This window comes from Phlebotomus papatasi, chromosome 1, assembly GCF_024763615.1.
Source record: "Phlebotomus papatasi isolate M1 chromosome 1, Ppap_2.1, whole genome shotgun sequence".
Classification (NCBI taxonomy): domain Eukaryota; kingdom Metazoa; phylum Arthropoda; class Insecta; order Diptera; family Psychodidae; genus Phlebotomus; species Phlebotomus papatasi.
In genome coordinates this window covers 81,334,164-81,361,416 of record NC_077222.1, presented here as the reverse complement: position 1 = coordinate 81,361,416, position 27,253 = coordinate 81,334,164, and the positions used below count along the sequence as shown (strand labels likewise).

Here is a 27,253-nt window from a genome sequence, read left to right as displayed (position 1 = left end):
TATATGTATTAAGTGTTGTTTTTGTCAAATAAGATTGAAATCACGAAATGTGAAAATTTTCACACCCAACACACATTCCGGAAATGAATTTAGAATTTGGTAAAACCCATCCCCGAATTGCTCTAATTAAGAGATACACACATCGTGATTTTGGTTAAATTTCAAATCTCCGTATGGTATCTTCCCACTTTAATCTAATCTCATCCGAATTTGAAGACACACTCTCCACTCACCTCGTACCGGAAATGGATCACAGCATCGTTGTGGGCGATTCCGATTTTATTGACTGAAATTAATATACGCCCTCCGGGTGAATGATTTTGATGTGCATAAGGATGTCTCCTACAATAAAGTTCATTTTCAATTGAATGGTGATTTGCGTCTTTCTCAAGAGGAAATCATCAACGTTGAATTTCTTCCTCCCTTTTGGGCCTCCACCTCCTCCCCCGAAAATCTTCATTTTGCCTCTGCAGTTGATGCCACCACGTTGTCTGGTCACGTTTCTCTTCTTGTGGCGCAATTGTATGAGATATACCATGCACATAACATCGAATAGCCTTCAAGGATATTCCCGCATCTACCCTGACCATGGGATATGGATGCTGAACAACTGAGAGCCATCAACCTCATATTTCACTCCATCGTTCCTCTTTACCCCCACTTTGTAGTTCTGAAAATAATTTTCAATAAGATAAACACTGTGAGAAACAGTTTAATAAAATAATAGTTCAGCAATATAATTTATAAGGCAAATATCAAATAGGGCACTCAATGGGTCAAGTGGTAGAGCACTCGCTCTATGATGCAAGTGTCCCGGGTTCGAATCCCCTTTAGGTCACCAGGAATTTCTGGCGTTAAAGGTGTTCGGATTGCATCCAGTGAGGTTTACTGCACTTGTTTCCACGGGCATGAGACTGACAACCTCATCCCGTACAAGACAAAATGATAATGCATGTGGGATAAATTAAATAAAAACATAGTAGGTGTGTAAGGAGGGAGTGATGAAGAGGGGAAGGACGAAGGAGAACGACGAAGGACGACGAGTGAGTTGAAGTTGAACGCGCGATTGCATAAGACACGTTTCGGTAAGCGATAAAATTATTTAAGATCACTTTTATCTTCCCATATGGGGGCTCAACCGGGATATTGAAGTGTTCGCGATTAATTTATCGAAGAAATAACGTGTGAATTTGTGAAAAACGACGGAAAAAGACGCTAAAAAGCGAAAGAAATTTTGCGTAGCCCCAGGGCCCCACTTGGAGTGTTTCGCGTGTTCACCGCGAGTATTTCATTTGGCGCTAGTGTAGTGCGGTGGGTTTTGGGCGAAGCAAAAACGACACTAGAGGCGTGAGTGTCGCGAAAGAGTTACAAAAGTTCCACGAAAAGACGGTAGTGGCGCGAGTGCTTTTGTTTTGATGGACAAAATGTCAACATACGACGAATTGGTGGCAAATTTCACCAAATTGGGCCTTCAACGTGAGTGTGTACGGCTTAATTTGGCAACAACTGGGAAGAAAGAGGCTCTGGCAAGGAGGATTGCTGATGCTAAGTGTCTCAAGCCCAAAATTACGACGAAAAATGATGATGTTTACGACGATGACAAAGAGAATGACGATCTCAGATGTCAACAAGACGAATATGACGGTGATTCTACCAAGAATCAAGATGATGACGACGATGGCAACACCACAATGCACGACGCTTTATCCAGGGTCGAAATTGATCAGACGGATCACAGCCAGGATGAAAATTGTGGTGAGAATGCCAATTGTGATGATGATGTGAAATTAAAGATCCCGAGGGGTGTCAAACACACTCCACCAACGACTATAAAATCTAAGACGATGGAGAAATTTCCATGTACGATGACTGAGGAATCTTCAGATGATGACGATGACACTGAAGCTGGGAATTTCACGAAGGTTCCCCGGCAGAAGAAAAATACTTCAACTCCAAAGAAGGTGAGCTATGATGTGCCTCATAATTCTAGAGTATGTTCTTTTCGGGATGTAGAAGACAGTCTTGAGAAATTTGGTGCCGAAAAGGGACAAGATATTAGAGTGTGGCTTCATGAGTTCGAGGAATTGGCAACGATGGCAGGATGGTCATCTGTGATGAAGATAATCATCTGCAGAAAGACGCTGGTTGGGACTGCAAGAAATTTTATACACGCTCAAAGTGGAATTTCCTCATGGTCCCAAATGAAGAAGCTTTTGTTAAGAGAATTTCAGCTGAGATTCATAGACGTTTGATGACACGTATCAAGAAACCTGACGAAAAATTTCTAGATTATGTGTATGAAATGCAGAGAATTGCTAAAATGGCAGACTTGGAAGAAGAAGTGATTTGTGAATACATTTGTGATGGTGTTCAGGATGAGGTGACAAACAAGGCAAGTTTGTACGAAGCTCAAACGATTTATGATCTGAAGAAGAGACTGGAGCGCTATGAGAAATTGAAGGAAAAGCAAATGGTTTCTCAGAAAAAGCCTGTTAGTGAAAAGAAACCTGCAACTGAGAAGTTGGCAGGCAAGAGCAACCCAAAGACGACTGTTAAATGTTTCAACTGTGGCGAGCCGGGCCACAAGAGTAATGAGTGCCCTCATAAAAGTCAAGGCATGAAATGCTTTACGTGTAATGCCTTTGGGCATTCGTCTAAGGATTGTACGAAGAAGGCAGATGATGCCAAGAAGCCTGCCAAGAATAAAGCAACAGTGAGTGTTGTGAACTCCGTGAAAGAAGATGACTATCACGTGATTGTGACTTTGAATGGGCATGAAGTTCTGGCAATGATAGACACTGGAAGCGACGTTTGCTTCATACGCGATGATGTGCGTAAGAGATTGTGTGATAAGAGTGTCTTAATTCAGCCGACATCATTGAGTATCACTTCCTTTGGCGGACAGATGCAAAATTTCTTTGGGAAGGTGATGTTGAAATTCTATATAGAAAATCATGAGTACGAATGTCCATTTCACCTCACCCCACCCGAAGCAATGAAGGCTTCCATGCTGATTGGGAAGAATTTTCTGAGGAACGTGGACTATCGCATAATATCCGGCAAAGTGAGTATAATGCCTATAATAAGACTTGATACTAGTCCCACTTTAGAAGAACCTAAGAATCTGAAAGATGAAGGAATTGTTGATGATGAAGTCAGCGAGAGTGATGATTGGATACTCGCTATAGAGCCCTGTGTCGATGAAGAAGTTGATGTAATACCAGAGTATAAAGATGAGGTGAAGAAATTTATCTCTGAATATTCCCCAAAGAAGCCAGAGAATGTTGGTGTTCAGACCATCATTAATTTGATTGATAAGGAACCAGTCACACGACGCCCACGACGATTTGCTCCATTGGAAAGACGAGTCATAGATGAGCAAATACAGCAATGGCTGAAGGAAGATATTATTCAACCATCGGTGAGTGAATATTCTAGTCCTGTAACATTGGCGAAAAAGAAAGATGGATCCTACCGATTGTGTGTTGACTATCGGGAGCTAAACTCTAAGATTGAGAGAGATAGGTTTCCAATGCCCTTGATTGATGATCAGCTCGATAGATTGGCCAAAGCTAAGGTTTTTTCAACGCTGGATTTAAAAAATTCCTACTTTCATGTACCAGTGCATGAAGACAGTCGGAAATTTACCGCATTCGTAACTCATGAGGGCCAATACGAATTTAAAAGAACGCCATTTGGACTATGCCTAAGCCCTTCAACTTTTGGAAGATTTATTAATAAAGTGTTTCAGGAGCTGATTCAGAAGGGAGTTGTATTAGTATTTGTGGATGACATAATTATCCCCAGTAATGATGAAGACGATGGGCTGAAATCTCTTCAGCTGGTACTTGAAACAGCAGAGAAGGCTGGATTACAATTCAATTGGAAGAAATGCCATTTTCTACAAAGACGAGTAGAATATTTGGGCTATGAAATATGCGACGGGACGGTTGCACCATCGAAGACGAAAATTGAAGCTGTCCTGAATTTCCCGCAACCCAAAACTGCAAAACAGCTCCAAAGATTTTATGGGCTCGCAAGTTATTTCAGAAGATTTATTCAAGATTTTGCAAGAATTGCACGACCATTGACGATGCTGTTGAAGAAAGAAACGACGTTTATATTTGAAGATTCCCAGACTGAGGCATTTAACAACTTGAAGTTTATGTTGACCCAAGCACCAGTTCTGAAGATTTTTAATCCTGATGTAGAAACTGAACTTCATACCGATGCTAGCAAAGACGGTTTAGCGGGAATTCTTCTCCAAAGAGACGCAAAGGACGGAAAGATGCACCCTTGCCATTTCTACAGTCGCACAACTCAAGGAGCTGAGACGAGATATCACTCATATGAATTAGAATTTCTTGCAGTAGTGGAATCAGTTAAGAAATTCAGAGTGTACCTCCTTGGGATCGAGTTTAAATTGGTAACGGACTGTTCGGCGATGAAACAAACAATGACGAAAAAGGAGATTAGTCCACGAGTAGCTAAGTGGATGTTGATTTTGAATGAATACACGTTCACAACGGAACATAGAGCTGCAAATCAAATGCAACATGTAGATGCTCTTTCAAGATGTAAGGTTATGATGGCCAATGACGTGACAACGAGGATTCGAGCAGCTCAAGTTCAAGATGCGTATGTGAGAGCAGTTAAAGATGCTCTCCAGAGTGGTGAACATGATGATTTTATTTGTGTGGATGATGTCCTCTATAAGAAACACAAAGATGGTAAGCTGTTAGTGATTCCAGAGGGGATGAAAGCTGAGATTTTGAGACGATGTCATGAGACGGGACATTTTGAATTAAGGAAGATGAAAGACAAACTATCCAAAGAATACTTTATCCCTGATTTGGAAAAAGAAGTCCAGAGTTGCATTCGGAATTGTGTAGAATGCATTTTAGTCGAGAGAAAAAGAGGAAAGGCGGAAGGGGAATTGAAGACTATTCCAAAAGGAGATGTGCCAATGGATACTTGGCATATAGATCATTTAGGACCGCTTCCTTCTACCAGAAAGTGCTACAATTATATCCTAACTATTGTGGATGGATTCTCCAAGTTTGTGTGGCTTTTTCCCGTGAAGAGTACTTCGGCGGATGAGACTCTGAAAAAGCTGAAGACATTAGCAGATGAATGGGGAGATCCAAGAAGAATTGTTGCAGATAGAGGTGCTGCTTTTACCTCTAATCAGTTCAATGATTATTGCACATCACGAGGAATAGAATTACATCACATCACGACGGGAGTTCCACGAGGAAATGGCCAAGTGGAAAGAATTCATGGAATAATAATTCCAATGCTGACGAAGCTAGCTATTGATAAATCAGACGAGTGGTTTAAATTTGCTGGATGTGTGCAAAGATTTGTGAATTCATCACTCCAACGAAGCACAATGACGACACCATTCGAGTTGATGACAGGAGTCAAGATGAGATGTCCAGAGGACTCACGATTATTAGAGATTCTACAAGAAGAACATGAGCGGATAGTGCAAGAAGATAGAGATGAAATGCGACATGCTGCAAGACGTCAAATAGAAAAAGTTCAAGAAGAAAATCGACGAGAATATAACTTACGACGACGCCAAGCAACGAAGTACAAAGTAGGTGATGTCGTAGTTATTAAACGCACTCAGTTCGGTACTGGACTTAAGTTAAAACCAAAGTTTTTGGGGCCCTATCGCGTTGAAGAAGTGTGTAATAACGATCGGTATAAAGTTAAACGTCTCGAAAATACCGAAGGACCCGAAGTGACGACTAGTGCAGTGGACTATATGAAGCCGTGGGTGACCACCCGGAGAAGTGGCCTGTCAGGGAATGGCCGTGTGGGATAAATTAAATAAAAACATAGTAGGTGTGTAAGGAGGGAGTGATGAAGAGGGGAAGGACGAAGGAGAACGACGAAGGACGACGAGTGAGTTGAAGTTGAACGCGCGATTGCATAAGACACGTTTCGGTAAGCGATAAAATTATTTAAGATCACTTTTATCTTCCCATATGCATGTCTAGAAATCCCCTTGCGGGAAGACCTTGTTCCTTCATGGAATGTTGTGCCAGCATCATTATTATTATTATAATATTAAATATCAAATACGAATAAATTACTGATCTGTAAAATTAGTAATGTGTAGTAATTTCAAATACTGTAAGTATAAAATATTCTATTCTAAATAATACTTCATATAAAAAGGAGTGGCAAAGCGTCTCGGGCTTTGCGAACTGCTCGAACTTTAAAGCGTCGTATTTTGGTAGTTTTTGGAAATCTGAAATTTTGAGTTTTTTTGACGTCACGCTGTTTGTCCATCTGTGCGTTTGTGGGTCCGAATATCTGTCCGACAGGCCGTTTCCACGCCTAGAGCCCAAACGCTTAGAGATAGAGACTTATGACCTTAATGGGACCCCCCTCCATAAGACAACGCTGGGGCCAGTAACATGCCCCTCATTTTCCCCTTACCCCTCCGTTTCTCCTTCAAAACTATGTTTGTTTGGGATTATTCGCGTGCGATTTATTTCTCATTTTTGGATACGTTTCAAGGATTACCGAGGCGGACATTTCGTCCTTATACGAAAACACCATTGAATTATTCCTAATAACGGTTTTTCAAACTCAAAGGTTAAAAAGGCTTTAGAGAGCGCATTTATAAACCGAATGAGGTAATGTTTAAGTTATTGGAAAGGTCTTGGAATTTCCGATTAAACTCTGAACTGGTTCCAATCGGTTCTGAACCAATAACTGATAATTAATTTTTATCCAAAATTTAATTTTGGGTAATGTTTTGACGTTTTGAGTGATTTATGAATGTGTTCAAATCAGTTGAGAATCGGAAAATGGTAAATTATGTGAAAATACTTTTGAGGTATAGAATATAAGTCACGACTTCGAGCACTTCGCAAAACCCGGAACGTTTTGCCACCCCTTCATGTAATAAAAGTATGACGTTGTTGGTCCTAAGTACATTAGATACGGTTTAACCCAGGGGCCTCTCGATATTTCATTTTTCCATACGTTTTTGCATAGAGGCACTGAAGACTATTGGCAAGTTTTTTCCTAAAGAAAATTGACTTATTAGTCTGATATATTTCGAAATTGTGCATCAAAAGCTATCTAGAAATACATACTTAATAATGTTCGCCAAAATAATACAAGAACTATGAGCAAATTTGTTTAAATTGCGGTGCAATATCTGCAAAATTTTTACAAGGAAAAGTGAAAAATAGCTTGAATTTTTATTAGGCTTGGTGGCCCCTTGGTTTAAACAGTTCTATACGTAAAAAAATTATGATTAAATACTCCGCGGGTCTGCGCATTCTACCCCGAGATACTTTACACACATAGCAGTCTTCAGGTTAGAGGTTTAGGCCAGTTCCCAAATGCCTGGAGTTTCTAAACAATAAGCAATTACAGTGATTTTTCAATATTCAAGCAATATAATAGGTATGATTATGAAGGAATCACACTCATACCTAAAATATTGCTTAATAAATATATATATATATATTATATATACTGTTCTCTCTGTGGAATCTTTAAGTTTGAAATCCGTAATCATTTCACTTTAATAAAGTAATGCATAAAGTAGATAATACAAGTTTCCAACTTTAAGAAATTTGCATAGTTCCGTTGAAAGTTTTTCGATTAATCGAATTAAATTTCAGAATTGTTTTTTCACCAATTAAGAAGCTGTTGTCTGAATACATCTCAACGAGTCCTACCAGCTATACCAATATCAGTACCAGTTTGAGACTGTAAAGCAGTCTTCAGAGTACGATTTTAGTGCAGTTCCCAGAGGTCTTAATATTTACTGGATTCAGATCTTCCGGTGTTCGTCAGGGGCAGTTTTTTCCTCAATCAAAACTCAAAATTTTGCTCCAAAGCTTTCAACCCTTGGTATGGGTCTTCCTCAGTGGGTCAATTTAGAATTTTATTTATTATTTAAAAATTCTAAATTGACCCACTGAGGAAGACCCATACCAAGAGTTGAAAGCTTTGGAGCAAAATTTTGAGTCTTGATGGAGGAAAAAGCTGCCCCGGCTGCCCCTGACGAACACCGGAAGATCTTTGCCCAATTATTGGACTTTCCCAGAAAATCAACACTATCGTTGGATTATTATTATTGTTGGATTATTAATCCAACTATCGTTGGATTATTTACTGAACACTGGCTGAGTGCCCATCTATTTAAGATGAACCTGGTCGACAGCCCGATATGTAGATGGTGCAAAGCTGCGCATGAAACAGTGAAGCACTTTCTAGGAAATTGTCCAACGCTATTTTCACTAGACGCGTAATTTTTGGACAAAACACCATAGACTTCAAGGATTTTCAGATTATCCGATTGAGTGATCTACTCAATTTCTGGATCGGAGCAATAAACGAAATAGGGATCAGGGATTAGACATCTAGACATCCAGAGCTACCCGTTCAACATGGCTGCTTCCCATTTGATCTGTGGGTTATTGAGCCACTATTAATATATTGAATTTAGGTTAATGATCTTCTGTATTTTATGAAATTAGTAATGGACCAAGAGACACCGAAACCTAATGGCAAGTTTTTTGCTAAAGGAAGTTAACTTATCATTCTGCAATGTTTCGAAATTATAAATTAAAATGTTATCTAAAAATATATAGGGGGAGGTGGGGCACCTTTGAATTGGGTCAGCTTTGAAATTGAGCTTTTTTCTCCTATTTTTTAAATAAAATATTAAAAAATGCGAGAAAAAAGTCTAATTTAAAAGTTGTCCTAATTTAAAGGTACCCCACTTTCTCCAATTTCACAAAACTCATCAAGATCATACAAGAATCAAGAGCAATTTTTTGATTCGCAGTGTAATATCAGCAAAATTTTTACAAGATAAGGTTACAAATAGCTTTATTTTTTATTAGACTTGATACACCCCTGAAATGGGCAAGCCATTGACCGGTGGTAAATCCTGACAAGTTTGTGGTAACTAAGAAAATTAATTTGAAAATATACTGAATGGTAAATTTTATTTAACAATAGCACTTCGATACGCATTCTTGTATAATCCTTCCTTCCCTACTTTGTGAACAGTGTAGGATCTCTTTCTTATATCCTCACATGAATGAAGCCTCCAGTCCCCATTGTGAAAGATCTTTTAGAGACAATGCACTGCCCTCATCCGAGTGTGTGTGAGGCTTCTTCAATTCCACTTTGCAGTACTCTACTCTTGCAATTCCATATCACACGAGACCTCAAACTGCATTCACATGAAGGAGGAGGGGGCTGTATAGAATCCTTGGTTCTTGTGTTGCATGGTACGTTGGAAAATTTTCCATCCAACATCGTCCGTTTCATGGATGTATACTCCACTTTCCCATTCCACCCTTGTACCCTCTTTGATTCTTGTCTTTCCCCCAGTTTTACCGCAGCTAGTCAAGAAGAGGGAGCTTTGGGGGTGCCGACGAGAGCCCGGAGGGATGAGAAGTTGAAACACAAGTGGTTGGTAACCGTAGACCGGACGCCATCTTTGTACCTCATTCAGTCTCTCCTGCTCTTGCTCACCATTCAGCATCCACACAATACAGCACGATGGCAAAGTACTCGAAATAACCATTACCACCCTCTTTTTACACATTCACTCCACAAACCACCCAACCACCCACTCTTGACTCATGTGTGTCTGTGTATGCTGAGCAACTCTGCCATGTTGAATTAAAACCCTTTCATTCTGCCCATTCATAGCTTCCTCTTTCGCGTTCATCCCTCGCATTGCAACCCTTTCCCTCAAAAGACCTCATCTCGAGAATCAACCAAATTGGTCATTGCTCAAAGGGTATACGATTGCAAATACCAGGCAATCTTTTGAATGAGATTCAAAAGTTACCAAAGTCACTTTTAGTATAAAACTCATCACATACGATTGGTTTAAATTAAATCTAAAGAAATATGTATATTTGAAATGGGTGGTCAATATATCAGTATTGAGATCCAAAAGCCCAAAATACTTATCGTATATCCAGGAATAAAATCTACTCTTCTTGAACCACAAAAGTTATGCATCACAACGTTTGAACTAAAGAAAAGTAACCAAGTTAAAATCTCATAAAAAATATCTGAAATAATGTAATATTCTTAAAAGTATACATGATCATAATAGCTTTAAAAATGTAAAGAGAATTCAGATCTATTTCAAGAATAGGGTAATGTTGGCATGGTTTGCACAGACTGAACCTTCAAACAACGCAAATTTTCTCTGCTTACAAAGAGCTAGTTCGTCATTTCTTAGCCATAAGATAGATAATTATTAAGTTCATGAATCGAGATGAGAAATGGTAAGTCAGCTCTTTGCAAACAAAGAGAAAATTCACGTAGTTTGAAGGTTCACTCTGTGCGAACCATGCCTACATTCCCCTATCAACGTCTTTGTACCCCTATACAAACTCCAGACAAGAGCAGGGAAGTTCAAAAATATTTTGTGTCCAAAACATTAATTTAATTTTAATTTATCATTCACATGCAATTAAATATTTAAATTAATAAAAAATTGAAAACATCATTTCCGATTGGCTAAAGATTCAAAGCTTTCGAAGCCTCAAACACAATATGATACAAAACTTTCATATATTGTTGCTGCATTGTGGAGGATTTGAATTAAAATTCGTTAGGGTGCTGGCACACCTTTTCAATTCACTAAAATTCAATCGATTGAAATTGTGCTTCTTACTGTGTTATCACACTTGAACATTAAAATTTTAATATGATTCACATTTATTGTCGCTGGTGAGAGTCCAAATGTGTAATTTGTGTGTTTGAATCATTTTATATTCAAAATTTGATCTATTTGTTGATAAAAAGGTAGACTTGGCCCGCAAAATTTGATATAAATTGATTTATAGCATAAATGCGAATAATTAATGCGATTTTCTCTTTAAGTTTTTAATGTGAAAAATATTTATGCTTTAGGTGAATTTAAACTTATTTTTGCAGGCCAAATCCACTTCTTTATCAATAAATAGAAAAACCCTAAATGTTAAGTGACTCAAAGACACAAATAACATATTTGGACGCTTACAAGCAACAATTAATGTGAATCACATTAAAATTTTAATGTGCAAGTGTGATAACGCCGTTGTCTTTCAAGCCGAAATCAGAAATAATTGTGTCTTTTTGTCAAATGAAAGTTGAAATTGAAGTTGTGAATGAAATTCAAATTCCAATTTTTATTTGACAGAAAGAGACAATTCCATCTGATTAAGAGTCAGAGGTAAAATTCCAATCTATTGAATTTCAGTAAATTGGAAATATATGTCAGCAACATTGAAATTTAAATCAAAAATCGTTTGATTTATGGCAATAGCAGTGTGTATCTAAATCACATTACGATAAAGCCCAGGTTCCTTTAGAAGTATGCGAAAAGTAACGTTCTCAATGTGGCCCCTGCTCAATGTAGCCCCATCTCCCCGGTCCTACCTCAATTTCGATTTTGCACATAGGGGAAACCGGAGCAGAATGAACCACGCATAAAATAAGACAAGGCGATGATGGTTTGCCTTAGAAAAAAAAAACATGAGGAAATCTCTATTTATTCGAAAGGGGAAAGTACTCTCCCTTTGAACTTCATACATTTAAATAATGCGAATTTCCTTTATTTTTCTTAAAAGACTTACGCATAATTATCACAGAATTATCAATAATCGATAATAAGCTAACTAATATTTAATTGAAATGTGTAAGACTCTTAGGACAAATTAAAAAAAATCGCATTATTCTAAGGCATGAGCGTTCGAAAAGTACTTTTCCCTACAACTCGCTTCGTATTCGTTAAAATATTTATCAACCTGATAAAAATATTTTTTTTTACAAATTATACGCAGTGAAAAATTTCATTTTCAGGATAATTCTGCCCGGTCTCCCTTATTCGCTGAAATTTTCATCAAAATGAAGCATTTTGGCAAAATCTAATACGCAATTTTGGGGAAAGGTAATTCGAAATTTTGGCGTAATGTTCGAATGCAAGAGATTGAGTATATTATAGATTGTTTTTGTCTAGGCTATTCGCTTAAATATTGTTTAAAACAAATAATATTAAAGAAAAGAAAACAGAACAGAAATATATTTTAAACAGAGTTAAAAATTCTATTATGCTGCCAATTCTGGATTTTCCAACTAAGCATTTTTTACGCGGTATGTAGTTTAGTGTTGAATAGACTGTCTATATAGTAAAATCTTAAGAAATCCAATGTATCCAATGGTAATAGGTTATTTTCATACGAATCATTGCTAGACATATTCTCTTATGACCTTTACATACTAGAGAAATTTATGTCAATATTGAAAAGTTTTTTCTACACAAGCGTAGGGAATTTGCTTTTAGGGCAGAATCACATTGACAGTAAAATGCTCACCGTTACCGTCAAAACCCTCACCGTATTTCGTTGATTTACGCATTTTTATTGCAATTCTTACGCAAATTTTCCATTACGATATTACCTTGTCTCATACTGGATGGCACTAGGTGAAAATAGTATAAGAAAATTGTATAAAATAAAGCGAAAATGCGATAAACGGTAAGCAAAAAAAATCTGTACGATTTTTTTGCTACTGTTTCTCGTACAGTTTTTTTGCTCACCGTTTATCGCATTTTCGTTTTATTTCTTCAATTTTCTTATATTATTTTCACCTAATGCAACCGAGTATGAGATAATGTAACACGATAATTGAGAACTTGCGTAAAAATTACAATGAAAATGCGTAAATCAACGAAATACGGTGAGGGCATTGACGGTGACGGTGAGCATTTTACTGTCAATGTGATTCTGCCCTTAGAGCTAAGTTCTGTAATTAGTACTTATATAATTACTATATAATATGTACTATATAGTGGTACTTTACAAAAATTGTTAGAAACGTTAGAAATTATGAAAAGTTATTTGATATTTCGAATATGAAACATATGTTTCACCATTTATGTTTCACGTAATTCAACTCAATCGTTACATATAGAAATTCTTATTCTCTTAATATAATCATCAACGTTTTCAAATATTCACAAGCAAAATATTTTAAAAGAAAATATATAAGTGTACTAGGGACGAAAATGTTCCTGAATATTTAGAACCATCCCTGGGAGAGAAAGTTAGACAGGCGGACGTAGCAGAGATTTTCGAGTACCAAGGATGAGAGGTGCTTAAATTTCTCTCGTATGCAAATGCTTTTAAGGGTAGAAAATGTCTACAGGAGAAAATGAGATGAGGTAGAAAGTAAAGGGTATACCTGGCCACTAGTGGATGACTTCTTGGACGATGAAAACCACCCTCTTAAGATGTTGGGTGAATATATATCTACCGCCTCTCTCAAAACTTTCTTCACATGGAAACACGTGCAAAATTTTCATCTCTACTCATGGAAGTAACATCTCACAATATTCACCCTCATACCCAACACTCACTTTCTACACTTTCTTTGGTAACCAAAAAGTCTCTCATACCATTTCACCAGGTATTTTAGCTCCTCACGTGAATTATAGATGAAATTTTCAATGAGAATTTTGTTTAATCATCTCATATTCCTCGACTACACCACCTTCCTAAAGAAAGTCCAAAGGGACGGATTTTAAGGGTAAAATTTTCTCAAAATTCCTCACAAAAAGGTTCAATCGTGTTCGATTATTAATTTAAAGCTTCTTCCTCTTCAATGACTCCTCACGATTTAATTAACATTGATTATTCAATCATTTTACCATAATTTAATGTTTACTTTTTGGGATATATTGGTAAATTTAGGGATAAACTGTGCCACTAATATTTTATTTTTCATTTTTACCCAAAATTTAAACTTAGCACGTACGCAAACCACAAGAAATGTTATCCTGGTATGAATATACAGAAAAGAGGGTGACTTTTCTATGTGAATATATATCCCCTATTAGACTAATTTAATGTCACACATTATGTATAATAACACTGTCTCACATAATTTTACCCTTTTATTTATCTTACATTTTCTCATGTGATTTCATATGCATTAACGATGAAGTTGTCTGAGTATGTGTCTACGAAGGGGAAATATTTACAATGTAATTGAGGGGAGAGAAAATATGTTTTGAAAAAGGGGTAATATGCTACCCCTGCAAGTAAATTTACATAAAACATCACCAAAACTGGAGTTGAATAAATAACTTTTATATAAATAAGTTTTCTTTTTGTTCAAAAAGTTTTTCTTTAAATCATTTTAAGTTAAGCACATTTTTAGCACAATTCTTACAAATATGACGCTCTCGCTTTTCACGAGAAATCTCACAGGGTAAAACTAAAAAAAAAGGTGGCAAACATCCCAGATAAATGGAATGCACAAACTCATGCATGGCTTCGATAAATAGATTTAGATAAATAAATAGAAATAGATTTCTCATTAATTGACTAACACTGCGTGACACTTTTTGCTTAATGTTCACTTAATAATCAATAAGAATTTAATAATCATAAATTACCGGTTCATTACTAGTTGGAACTAGTTCAAATTTCTCCGGAATTCAAATTCAAAACGCCTATAACGTACATCAAATGTTGAAAAGTATTAAAAAAAAATGCTAAAAGAATTCGCTGAAACCTTTAAAATCATTTTAAAAATGTCTCAATAAGTTAAAAATTACGCACTTAAACTTCTGGCTTTGAAAACTCATTTAAAGCTAGAGTTTGTGCTCTTTATAGTATCATTATAGGGTCAGTCGGATATAGGGTAGACCGGGGTGGATTTAGCCAGCAAATAAAATTTTTCGTTCGAATAGGAAAGGATGTGTTTGTTTATTTGTTGTAGTGGTTTCCTCAATATTCCTTCTAAGGCAGGCTATAACATCCCACTGACTAATACCATGCGTGGCTAATTCTGCCCCGGTCTCCCCTACTCTAAAAATCTTAACAGACATGTTCAAAAATGAAAAAAAAAATGTTAGCACCTTTGTCAATACAACCTCAAAATAGCTGGATCATGTAAGAATTACACCTAACATATCGATAATATATGTAGGTAGTCCCTTATAATATGATCCTATACATATAGTCTTATGTTCTGATCATGGAAAAAATAAAATACAATTCAATATTTTGATATTTTGATATTTTGGGGAATCAGTGGCGCAATAGGCAAGACCGTTGACTCTTGGGCGGATCGATTCCCTGGCTCGATTCACTGTTGTGAGTTCGAGTCCCGCCCGGTGCAAAGATCTGAATGTTTAGAAAAAGACATTTTCACTGTGATATAACGTAATAAAAATGCACCGCCTCGCCCAACAACTCCGGGAGCATGGAAGAAGCATTCACCATACTACGGGAAGGCGCTCCTGGGCGGTCTACAATGGACTTCGCAGATTCTTCCAACACGGGATATAACGCATTGTAAAAAAAATGATTACCTTGTAATAAATATCTCGATACGATTAATAATAAATATTTTGATAGTAAAAGGAAGTATGATCTCAGGTTGAAATTATGGGCTTATAGGAGGTTTCCTAAAGACCCAAAATCGCTGTTTAACGTTTGACCTCAAGATCTCATAACGATCGGACTAATACGTTTAATGATTTTCTAAACGTACCTAAATGTTATCTCGGAAGTATTTTAACAATAAAAAGGAGTAAAAGAGAAAACTTCTTAATAATATGATTAATTGATAAGAATATTAAAAAAATTATCGATTTACAGACACATGTCATATAATATACAATCGTATATAATATTCTTAAATCAGTCGTCAAATCAAATAATTTCAGTTGTCACATTGAGATGTTCTCAAACACCAAAATAAGAACCGCTCTAACAGACTATTCACCAAATACATAAGCATGAATGATATTTTCTTCACTCGTCGCTATCCAAGTAGTTTTCGCCCCAAAAACGGAAGCCGAAATGGGGAGCGCCTTGATTTGATGGAGAGGTATGTTTTAAAAGCAAATATTTGATATGGTTTCCTTTCTCAGTTAAAATGTACACAAAACACCCGCCCATTTGCAGATTTCTCTTCCATTTCTCTTTCTATACACACAACTTTTTTATTCCTTCATCCATCCATTGGGGTAGTAGTATGTGCATTAAAGAAAAGCTATAAGTTCTTCGTTGCGTGTAAAAGGAAAACAGAAAGATTTAACAATTGCAAGAAAAAATTTAGAAATGCATGAAAGTTTGAGGGACGTATGGAAAATCTAAATATAGAATTAAACTTTATCTGTCTCTGACCTCTAAGTTCACTCACATATTCGTCATTTTCCAAATACAAACACCCGTTTTTGAATCAACAAGCCCGGCATTATTTGCATGGAGTCCTCAAAACAGAACAAGAAATAGAATGAAAAGCCTCAGAGGCCGACCGAGAGTCCCTTTTCCTAACATTTTCTTACCTTCATCTGTAATTTACTTCAAAAATCAAAAATGGGTATGGTCCCCGAAAAGATCTATTTACCTTATGTACAGAAAGCACACTCAGAAAAATGTTAACATGCTAATGTGTTAATTGTATACATTAATTATTTTATTAGGAGTTAACAATTGAAAAAACAGCTTTGGGGAAATGCTGAACTCACGAGATAGAGATATCCGTGAATTGTTTTTTAGCATGGTCTTTTAGTGCTTACTGATGGTCTATTTAGCAATTAAATTGATTCATAAATCATATGCATATCGAAACCGAAAATTAGTAAAGAAATGATCATACTATAGAATGTTCGGGCATGAGATATAGGCACACGGACAAAAAAAATAAATACGAGAAAGATAAGTCATTTACGAATATTTAACTGATTTCAAGATCTTTCCAAAAATCCAAATTTAACCAAACCGATTGTAAAATAGGCCCTCCAAATTAATTAAACTTTTCCGCTCAAAAATTTAGGTCATAGGTATGTTTGGATGAAATGTTCACCTCGAAGGGAATTCTGCAAAAGTGTGACAATGTCATATAGCAAATTTTCGTGGTAAAATTCGGAACCAGGACAACATTAAAACCTAAAACCCAGTGATCATCGAAAGATCATTATAAAGAGCTCTACTGAAGCATACATTTCGCATTCATAGCTTTAGTAATTTATATAAATTGGATATCAGTTGAGTTCAATCAGTTGAATCAGTTGACTCCTTACCCCCAAAGGATCGTATTGTGGTAGAATTTTTAAAATCTACAGTATCGAGTTTTTAGACGTCACGCTGTTTGTCCGTCTGTGTGTCCATATGCTCGTTTGTCTGTCCGGCCGTTACTACGCCAGACGGAAATTTCGTTAATATACGAAAATAACGTTGAATCATTCCTAATAACGATTTTTCAAGGTCAAAGTTTAAAAAGCCTCTAGACGTGTTGGAACTCGTCTTTCCAAAGGTTTTGGGGTTTCCGATAACATTGAACAGGTCTCGCGTCCCGTCCCGGAAGTCCGAGAAGGAATTGGTAATTCTTGAATTGATCAAGATATTGCAATCAATAAAAATAAAAGCTAATTCTTAGAAAGTAGTAAAATTTCTAGGACACTAACAATCCATCTTATTCATATTAATTCATTCGCAGATATCACCTATCATGCGCAAACTATACGATTTTGTATTAATTTATTTCTAGGCAATTTATATCTGAATCTTTATAAGGACAGGAAATTTAGATTACTTTATTTCTCCAATTACGTGGAAAAAATAGCATGACAGATATAGAAATACATTTTCGCAATAATCATCTATTTTCCTTCATTCTCTTGCCTGATTTGAATTTTATATGATAAATTCTTTTCTTATATAGTTACACTGTATCAATGTATTTGATAGTGTCTTCCCTCATTCCTTTAATAAATAATTTCTTTTCTTCTCAAAATAATTATATAGTAAAATCTGTAAGGAGCTACAGTAGACTCTTGCTAATTCGGCTCATTTAAGATCGGACTACTTTTTAATTCGGGCAGCAATTAAATTTGAAAAAAGTTTGCCAACATTTTTCAAGTTTTTGAATGACGCATATAATGCTCAACTTTGCCATGATTTGTCATAATTATAGGGTAGAGTCAGCCCTTTTCGCCATGTAAGCACTTTTTGGCCACCTAAGATAAAACAACTAATTTAAGGACTTTAATAATAAATGATACTTCTACACTCATAATATGCTCTATTCTAATATTCTAATGGATTATCACGTCTCTTAATTATTTAAAATTCATTTTAAAATAAGTGGCGAAAAGTACTGAAACAAGAATAATTGGTGAAAATGCAAATCTTTCAATGAGATTCACTAAAATTCTCGAAAAGTATCCTAGATATTTAGATAGACGTTGATTCAAAGTATCGTTATACAATAATTCTATTTAGTCTGACAAAAATTTTACACGTAAGGAAGCCATAAAAGCTTAAGGGTGGCGAAAAGTACTGACTCTACCCTAAGATGTAATTTTACATAATTCAAGTGTTTTCATGAAATTTACAATAAATATGAGTATGTAAAATTAATATGAGTATGCAGATGAACAAAGAATCGATGCATTTCAAAATGTTTGACGCCCGATTTTCTCTCTAATTCTGATAACATTTCGGTCCCAAAGACCTGAATTTGAGAAAGTCTACTGTAATTCGAAAATATAAACATTCTATATTTAGTAATTTCTAGTACATTGTCTTAATGGGTTAATACTTACTTACATAATATGGTTGCAAGATCCTTTTAAGGAACCGGACATCACGCTCTAATCTCTTCCAGTCCTAGCGACTCTCTGTCAACTCCCCTCAGCATCTTTCTTGTGAGCATAAGTAGTACTCATGATTAGGTATCCTAAAATGTAAAACTTTAATTAAACATTAAGTATTTTATAAATATTAAACATTCAATAATGCCCCAAGTAAGAAACTTATCAATTGAAAGACTATATGCATATATAATCATACTGAGAATTAGCACAAAGATTCACTCACGGTGTATTAGTAATATTGATAAAGTCAATGTTAGAAAGACATGGAGAAATTGCACGTGAAAACTAAATAATATAACATTATTGATAATTAGAACAAGTTATAGTTGTGTCGATACAACTTTCACGTCTTTGTGTATATGATAAAATAGATTCCATCATGGACCACACATTTCTCTTCCTTCAACTTCTCCTTGAGTGGATCCCACAAAGAAGTTGATGGGAGATGGAAAGGGTTTTGGTAAGTTGGTCCAGGGAGATGGAAGAGAGAGTAAGATGGGAAGAAAATAAACTATTCAGAGAACTCTTGTGAAGTGAATGGAAGAACACACATTCATATGATGAACACAAGTAAATTGTGGTTTTGGTTGGAGAATTGGGGGGAGGGAGAAACGGAAGAAATGTTGGAAATACACAAAATTGAATCCTCACTAGCCATAAGGATGGACGACAAAGTTCCAATTTCTCTACACATCTTTCAGTTCTAACATCATACATAGTATGTCTTGCATATGGGCTGAGCGTGGGAGTTGAGGAGGAATACTAAAATGGTTTTGGTTGGAAACTGTACTAGTGAATTTTGTTCAAGATCCCGCACTCTCGAACATGGGGGGGTGGCCCTGAGGGATATTAAAATACAAAATCACCCACCCTCCAAAACTCTCTTTAAACTCATCTTCCTTTTGGAAAATTTCTTCACAGACTCATAGAGAAAATGCACGAAGGCAAGGACTTACACAATCTAAATATGAAGACAATCATTGGAAAGTCGTTTACTTCGCCCAGAGACAGCAACAAAACGACTGGTTTGAGAGCAAAACCAAACAAGAAGAACTACATAAGATGGATCTCTCCACACAGAAAGATAGAATTTATTGATTGTTTGACAGGAAACAAATCATCCACACCAACTCCCACAAAACTACAAATTCATTTCTTCACCCCAGCTATTCACGTTTTATGTCTTTCTATTTACTGGGAAAATTTGTATGGAGACTTCTTGGACGGCATGTGGTATCCTTTGACTTGCTTCACTTCACCTTGATACGCTTTTCTCTTTCATCTTCGCACATCAAGTAATCTTTTTGGTTTAGGTTTTAGGGTTGAGTCCGGATTATTTTATGTGAAAATTTACAAGGAAGGTAATGGAAATATCTCATGGAGAACTCTTATAATCTCCTTATGATGTGATAAATGTAAAACTTAAATTTGCTTCTGATAATTCTTAATGACTCACTTATGATAAACAATTAATAATTGTAAATATTGGAATAAAGATATGTTTAAAATAAAAGTAAATAAATAAATGAATCTCAAACTTTTCTGAGCAGTGAAACCTTCCAATTAAAGGGCAATGCGCTAAAATGCATGGGAGGTGGTCTATTTGGCGTCCACAGACGAGATTAGGGGCATTTAGGGAATGAAGAATGACCAAAATTTGGCGGTACACTGAGAGAAATCCGAAAAAGTTAAGATAACATTCCGGAAATTTTAATTTTACCCTGCAGTATTGATCCAAAATCGGTGTAAATATTACCCTTTTTAGGTGTATTGGGGGTTAAAGTTACCCTTTCCTATGTTAATTTTACCCTTTAAAAGGTGCAAAATTAACATTAAAAATGTTGATATGTTTTTACACCTAAAAAGTGTTAAAGTTATGAGGAAAAAAAGTTAATCGCAACCTCTTTTTTTCTCAGTGTATTCCACAATTGAGGCAGGGACAGGGGGAATGGATCTAGCATCATCAACTTCAAGCCACCTATCGACATTTGACCATATTGCGCCGAAAACCGCTTGTCGACATTTCTTTCCAGAGCAGAGGGCCAATTTTTGAAATTCTCACTCGCACCCGCGAGCTCTTTAGTAGACGAGATAAGTTGACTCGCACACCCCGCAGATTCTTGAGTACGTGCAACGAGTAGTTTATATTATAAAGAAGTCGTTACAGAAGGATTTGAATCTGCGGGGTGTGCGAGTCAATTTCTCTCGGCCACTAAAGAGCTCGCGGGTGCGAGTGAGAATTTCAAAAATTAGCCCTCAGTTGTACTCGGTCGGAACGGGACGAACGGGACGTCTATGAAAATCGATTTTTACCACATATGATGTTTGTGATCTATGTGTGTCAAAACGTGTAAATCCAAAATTTAGGCCCAATCTGACGAGATTGCATCACGAGCAATGCAAAAACTGAGATTGTAAAGAATCTCAGCTAAAATATTGATATATTTTTTACACCTAGAAAGTGTAACCGATGTTAATTCTACTCTTTTTTTCTCAATGTCGAGACCCTTACGCAAATTTAATCTTGTTCCAATTGCTTGAAATTTACATAACCTTAAGATACTTGTTTTTGACCGTGTAAAAAACTACAAAATTCATTCGTATGAATTAAAAAAGGCACATCTAGGCAGCATCTGCAATAGATTTATTTGTTACATATTTTAAAATTTATTTTTAAAAAATATATAAGAAAAACCTATTATTTTAAAAAGAGATGAAATACCTCGTAAAGATGAAATTCGATATCGCTCACCGTTAACTTCTAGAATTGTTATCAGTAGGCACGACTGGGCTGGGTCCAAATTAGTCATGCATGGTATTATTGGGATAAACCTGATAAGGTAAAGTACCCTCACTCGACCGGGTTCCTCGATTCAACCGATGGGTCAATTTTTGAATGTGTGATGGTCAATTTCGTCAATTTCTATGAATTTGTCACTGATTCGTATTATTCATGGAATAATAAATTGTCCTATTAATGTTAGATCATACGCAAAATATTATGGCAAATATAAATAAATTGAATAAATAAATCTACCGGTCGAGACGAGGAACCGGTCAAGCGAGGTCACTTTACCTTAACATTTTTTTGTGAAATATACGCAATGTAAAATTCATTTGATGACTAATTTTGCACCAGTCTCCCCTATATGGACAAATACCGAGTGATATCTTTCTAGGAACTTCATGGACAAAGTTTTGATGAATAAATCGGAAAAGAGTTGAGCAGTTTCTAACATGTACGACTTCCGAAAATTAAATCTTTTGCATTATAATTTTATATGTGAAAATTGTACTGCACATTTTCAGATAGTACATACCCAAGACAAACCAACTAATCTTACATTACAGGAATACAGGACATAAGAATTAACTAAGAAAATAGGTATCGAGAAAATTTGGTCTAACAGAACTACCCCAGCCTCTTCTATTAAACCATTCAGTCAATGTAGGGTGAAAATTGGAATGTGGGACACTTAAGAAAAAATTCTATTTCAAATGCATTTTTAAACGAAACAAATAATAATTTTTTCCATTTCTTTGTATCATGAGATTCTTTGACAAATATTTTACCAGAATCTTAACAGTTTTTATTAAATATTTCAGCAGAATAATCGGAAAATTCACGGAAATTAGAAAATAACACGTTTTGAAAAGATGGACAATATTTTGGAAAGTGGGACAAAAACATTTAAAAAGATGGACAAAATGAAGAGAACCAATGTTTTATACGTTTTAATTTTTAATTTTATTAATCAAAATAGATTTTAGTTTTTCTTATGTCTTTTTCATTTTCTTTATCTTTTTCTTTTCTCCTTCGGGTTCCTTTATTTTCCTCTTTTCCTCACGTATTTCCTTCTTCCTCGCATCCTCTTCTTGCTTTTTTTTTCTTTTTAGCTCTCTTGCCTGTTTATTAGCTTTCTTTTGTTCTTCCAGTTGTTTTTTTGCTTCAAGCTTTTCTTTTTTTATTATTCTCCACTCCTCAGATGTCACTATGTTGATGGGAATGACAGAAGATGTCTCTTTAACTTTTGGAGAAATTTCTTCAGGACAAAAGAAGTACTCTTTAAGTATATCTTTTGCATTTTTTGGTTCCTAAAAAATAACATAAAATATTTTTCCTATCAATCAAAATTAAAATAATAAAGATACTTTTTAGCTGATCTATATATACATACATCTGTGTGACTTATTGATGTACTTATTGTGCTGGATTCTGTGTTATTCTCAAAGCTGCCTGGCGCCTAGGAAACTATTTGCCCATTTTCAGTGGGTTCAATTTCAAAATGAGAAACTCCGGAGACAAAGTCAGAATCATCCTGGGTCTGAATTTCATGGTGCTCTTGTAGGAAGATTTCAAAGTTTTGCTCTCCTGCAGTACCCATAATAGAATCAGGAGGGTCCAGATTGCCTTCACATCTTTCGTCAAAGCCACTAATATTTGGGATGTTTGGAATGGTCCCAATCTCAACCTGATTTTTTAGGTATTGCCAGAAATAAAAGTGCTGTGCGTACTCAACATCTCCTGTCCATTCTGATTTTTCTCTGTCTTCAAAAAATTTCTGTTGAACAAGAGGTGAAAGACGTCTTTCCAGCACAGCCACAAAGAGATTGAAGTCCAGTCCTGAAGTGATGATTTGATTTGCACTCTTAGAGTTGTTCAATATTTTATCTTGATTAAGTGCTGTGCAATCAAATGGAACCAACCCACATCCCCTGAAACCGTTGGTAGCTATCTTCTTGACATCGAGCATGCTAACAGCTCTTGCTAGAACGTTACCAAACTCCGGCGACTTCATTACCTGCCCTTGATTTCTCAGACGCCAATCTGTAACACAGCGTTTAAACATCCCTTTCAATGGATGAAAGAATGCTGTGTCGAGTGGTTGGACGAGGTGAGTGGCATTCGGAGGAAGACAAATTATTTCAATTTGCTTTTCCTTGCAAAAGTCGGACAATTCCATTGTCAAGTGTGAAGAATGCCCATCAAGGTACAGAACCACAGGGAATTCTATGTTTCTCTTGAGTAGCCATTTGTAGAACACATTAGCAATGTATTCATAAAACAGCTTGCCTGTCATCCAACCGCTGTCAGATTTTCCAGTGGCCCAACCTTCTGGCATCTTTTCGGCTATTTGGCCAGGGAATCGCTTAAATTTGTATACAATCATTGGCGGAGGCATATCACCATCAGCAGAAAGAGTGAACAGAACTGTTAAACATTCTTTGCCAGAATTACTATTGACTATGTTCCCAACGACGCGTTGTCCCCTTTTTGCTAGAACCTTGTTGTTGTCTGGGGAGAGGAAAAACCCAGATTCATCGCAATTGTAAATTCTGGAGGGATGAATAAGCAACAAATTCTTCTCCTCCAAATATTTTTGGACATTGGAAAACCAGTAGTTGAGCTTCTCCTGTGTGACACTTGCACGTTGAATTGTCATGCTTTCTGCCATCCTCTCCTTTATTTCCGGATGACGCTTGAGAAATCCCAAGTACCACGAATTCCCTGGACGACCCTCCGGGAAAAGGTTCTGCAATTTCATTCTCTTACACAGGAGCTCGACGCTGTCCAGCAATTGTACCTTAGTAATCGGATGCCACTTTTCAGCACATTCCACTAACCAATCCGCCAGGTCCTTTTCCAATTGCTTAGAGAGTACTGCAGGTGCTCCTATCTGGTTTTCTCCAGAAATCTTGCCAGTCACTCTATTAAACAAAGTGGACTTCGGGACTTCGAAAGCTTTGGCAGCCTTTCTCAAGGGCATACCTTCCCCAACAGCTTCTATTGCGTGTTGCAATTGTTCCATCGGATAATTAAGGATCTTTTTGTTCTTTGTGGTCATGATTTAACATCACAAGAAATAACAATTCACTCACTGAAATCATGAAAAGACATTTTAAATACTTTGTCCAACATTGCATAGAAGGTGCTTTGAATGAGACATCAAATTAAACCACTTTTTTCCCTTTCTTCCCTGAATATTTTACAAATATTTCTTATTCACCTTATTAATGGATGTATTTCCTTCGTTTTCCAATACTCACTTATTAATAATTCACAAGTTTTACCGAAAACTCAAAACAAAAAGTTTGATATTTACTTATCAACTTCCATAAGAAATAGTGGAAATGACAACTCCCGTTTTAAGGTTATGAATGTCACGCATGCAATACATTTTTCAAATTCATTTTGCAAGTCACTCTTAAATTGTAAAGTAACGTCTTCTACATTTTTAACTTCTCCAATAATCACAAAATTAGGATGAATAATCTTTTGATTGAGAATTAATATATTTAATTGATTTATTGTCATGTTTTAAGGGAGGTGTCCCACATTCCACACTGCTATGTCTCCCTTTTCAAACTGTCTCACATTCCAAATTTTACCCTACCAGAAATACTTCAGGTAATATGTTCATATTTTAGAAGTAGTTTCCTACAGATTAATAGGTGATTTTTTTGAAAAGAAAAAAAAATTATCTATTATTTGGGCCCGGGGAGCCCTTGTCAAATACGCGACTTAACGATCACTGAATTTAAATTCTGTAAATAAATTCCTACAAACTCTATTGATTTAGATAGAGTAACTATCCAAGAAAACAAATTGGCAACCAGTATTCAAATCAGGAAAGAGGATGACGGTCAATTTTAATAAATTCGACGAGAGATCGAATTTTCCGTCCGCCATTTTCAGTAATAATTTTTCATGACTTTCCGTGAAGCGAGAAAAGGACAACAAAATGTATTTTTATCTCTATTTGACTATATTTTCCGTAGTTGAAGAACTAAAGTAACTAAAAATCCATTCCCGATACCAATTCGGATAAAAATTGCCCAGCAATAAATCATCTAAAATCACTCAATTTGCGTATGATGTGTAATACCATGGTAAGGAATGGGTTAATAAAAATATACCACATCTAAAAATCTAGTGAATATTACGTCTCCATATCGAATATTTTGCTCCGAGCAGTCTGATAATTTCACAGAATTTTTCATCAACTTCTACTTGGTGGAAAGATTTTCCACTTTTTTTTATCAAAAATATACCCTCTAGGTTTTATTGGATCCTACCTGCCCACTTGAAGGTTAAAAAAAAGAATTCTACATATTTATTTAGGCCATAATGGGTTTCTGCAGTCAGATATCAGGGTCGATAGCTATAAGGCATGGGCAAAATTTCTTGAGGTAAATTCCAAATACCACTCAGATGGTTGAGTCCGGAGGGAAACTGCGTTAGTCTGTGGTGGCCAGCAAAAAGAGGAAACTTTTGGGCAATCGTAATTCCAGAGAGTGGCTAAAAGTGTGAATATTTATGCGTTTGAAAACCTCACAGGGGAAACTTTATCATTTATTCACATTGGCCATGTATTAGTAAACGATCGGTTTTAGGGGTTTGTGGCGGGAGGTTGTGACTGACGAGAAGGGTTTAGCCCCCCCACTCCTAAAAATTCTATACATTTCTCCTGAAACCCGTCCAACACACCCCATTGTCGTGAAGTAAATATATATGTATATCCCAGCAAATATTTGAAGGACTGAAATTGCAGATAAGGGAGGGATAATATGGAAAAGGGACGGCACTTTTTACCGTCCCTTCTTTTGGGTATAAGTTCAGTGGTGGCGGGATTTTCAAATATTCCACAATTTACACTCTTCATCTGACTCTGAAACACCTCAAACCACCCTAAAGTTCACCTTCATTTCTGTTACTAGCAACTTTTTCGCATCAAACAAAATATTTTCACCCCATATTTTCCATTTTTGGTGAGTTGCAAAAAAAAATTTCAAATCATGATTAAATATACCCCAAAGAATATCCTCAAAGTAGTCACAGAGACACCATTCGGTCTTCCATCGATGTCTTGTATTTTCCTGTCCAAATATCCTCCAAAATTCAGAACAATAAATTTACCAGCAAGTGAAGCATGTTACGAAACTTTTCCTTCCAAACGATTCTACTCCATACATTCAAAAACTCACGTCCATTCTTAACTCCAATGGAAAAGCTTTACAAGAGTGTGAGTTGATGGTTAGGTAGCAATAATTGATCGAATGTACATTTGGGACATTTTCCGTCTTCCGGTGTATGCTTAGAGTTTTAGCCACGTAACGCCCTTCCGGTGTCTCCTGGAAGCTTTTCGATAATAAATGTCCATTAAATTTCTTGATACGGTTCCCCTCTCCACATTTTATTGATCTTCACTGGGATATATTATTCTCGACAAAAAAAAATTGTCAAATATAGAAAAAGGAAAATGCTTCATGAAAAATATGAGTATTTCGGCTCGTGAAAAATATTTACATGAAAGTAAACCATCACGGGATATCGTAAGAATTTTTATAGAGGTCCTTTTTTAGGAGGTTTTTCTTCTTATTTATGTGGCTTCTTTTTACACGAAAGGAAGACTATATCCAGTGCAGAAAAAGCCCCGGCAATATCAACTCATTGATGGCCTTTCATTTTACTTAAGAGAAATTGGATCAGGATGATATTGAAACATTGGTCGAGGCATCAAAAATCAATTTATTAAATTGGATCTGTATTTCTCGAAGGCAATTTTTCGGAGTGAAATTCTATGA

At 36.1% G+C, this 27,253-nt stretch overlaps 1 protein-coding gene across 1 annotated transcript; it reads right to left on the bottom strand.

Annotated features, from left to right (window-relative positions):
* Nucleotides 1-22,563: 22,563 nt before the first annotated feature.
* On the bottom strand, nucleotides 22,564-23,807 carry LOC129810343 (uncharacterized). The gene is made up of 2 exons (XM_055860755.1): nucleotides 22,846-23,807; nucleotides 22,564-22,762 (listed from the first exon to the last, which is right to left on the bottom strand). Exon 1 carries the CDS (start codon nucleotides 23,788-23,790, stop codon nucleotides 22,912-22,914), a length of 879 nt encoding a protein of 292 aa, XP_055716730.1. The 5' UTR covers nucleotides 23,791-23,807; the 3' UTR covers nucleotides 22,564-22,762; nucleotides 22,846-22,911.
* Nucleotides 23,808-27,253: the final 3,446 nt, after the last annotated feature.

Coding starts and splice junctions, on each gene's coding strand:
- LOC129810343 (XM_055860755.1), bottom strand. CDS start 23,790: ATGCCAGAAGGTTGGGCCACTGGAAAATCTGACAGCGGTTGGATGACA.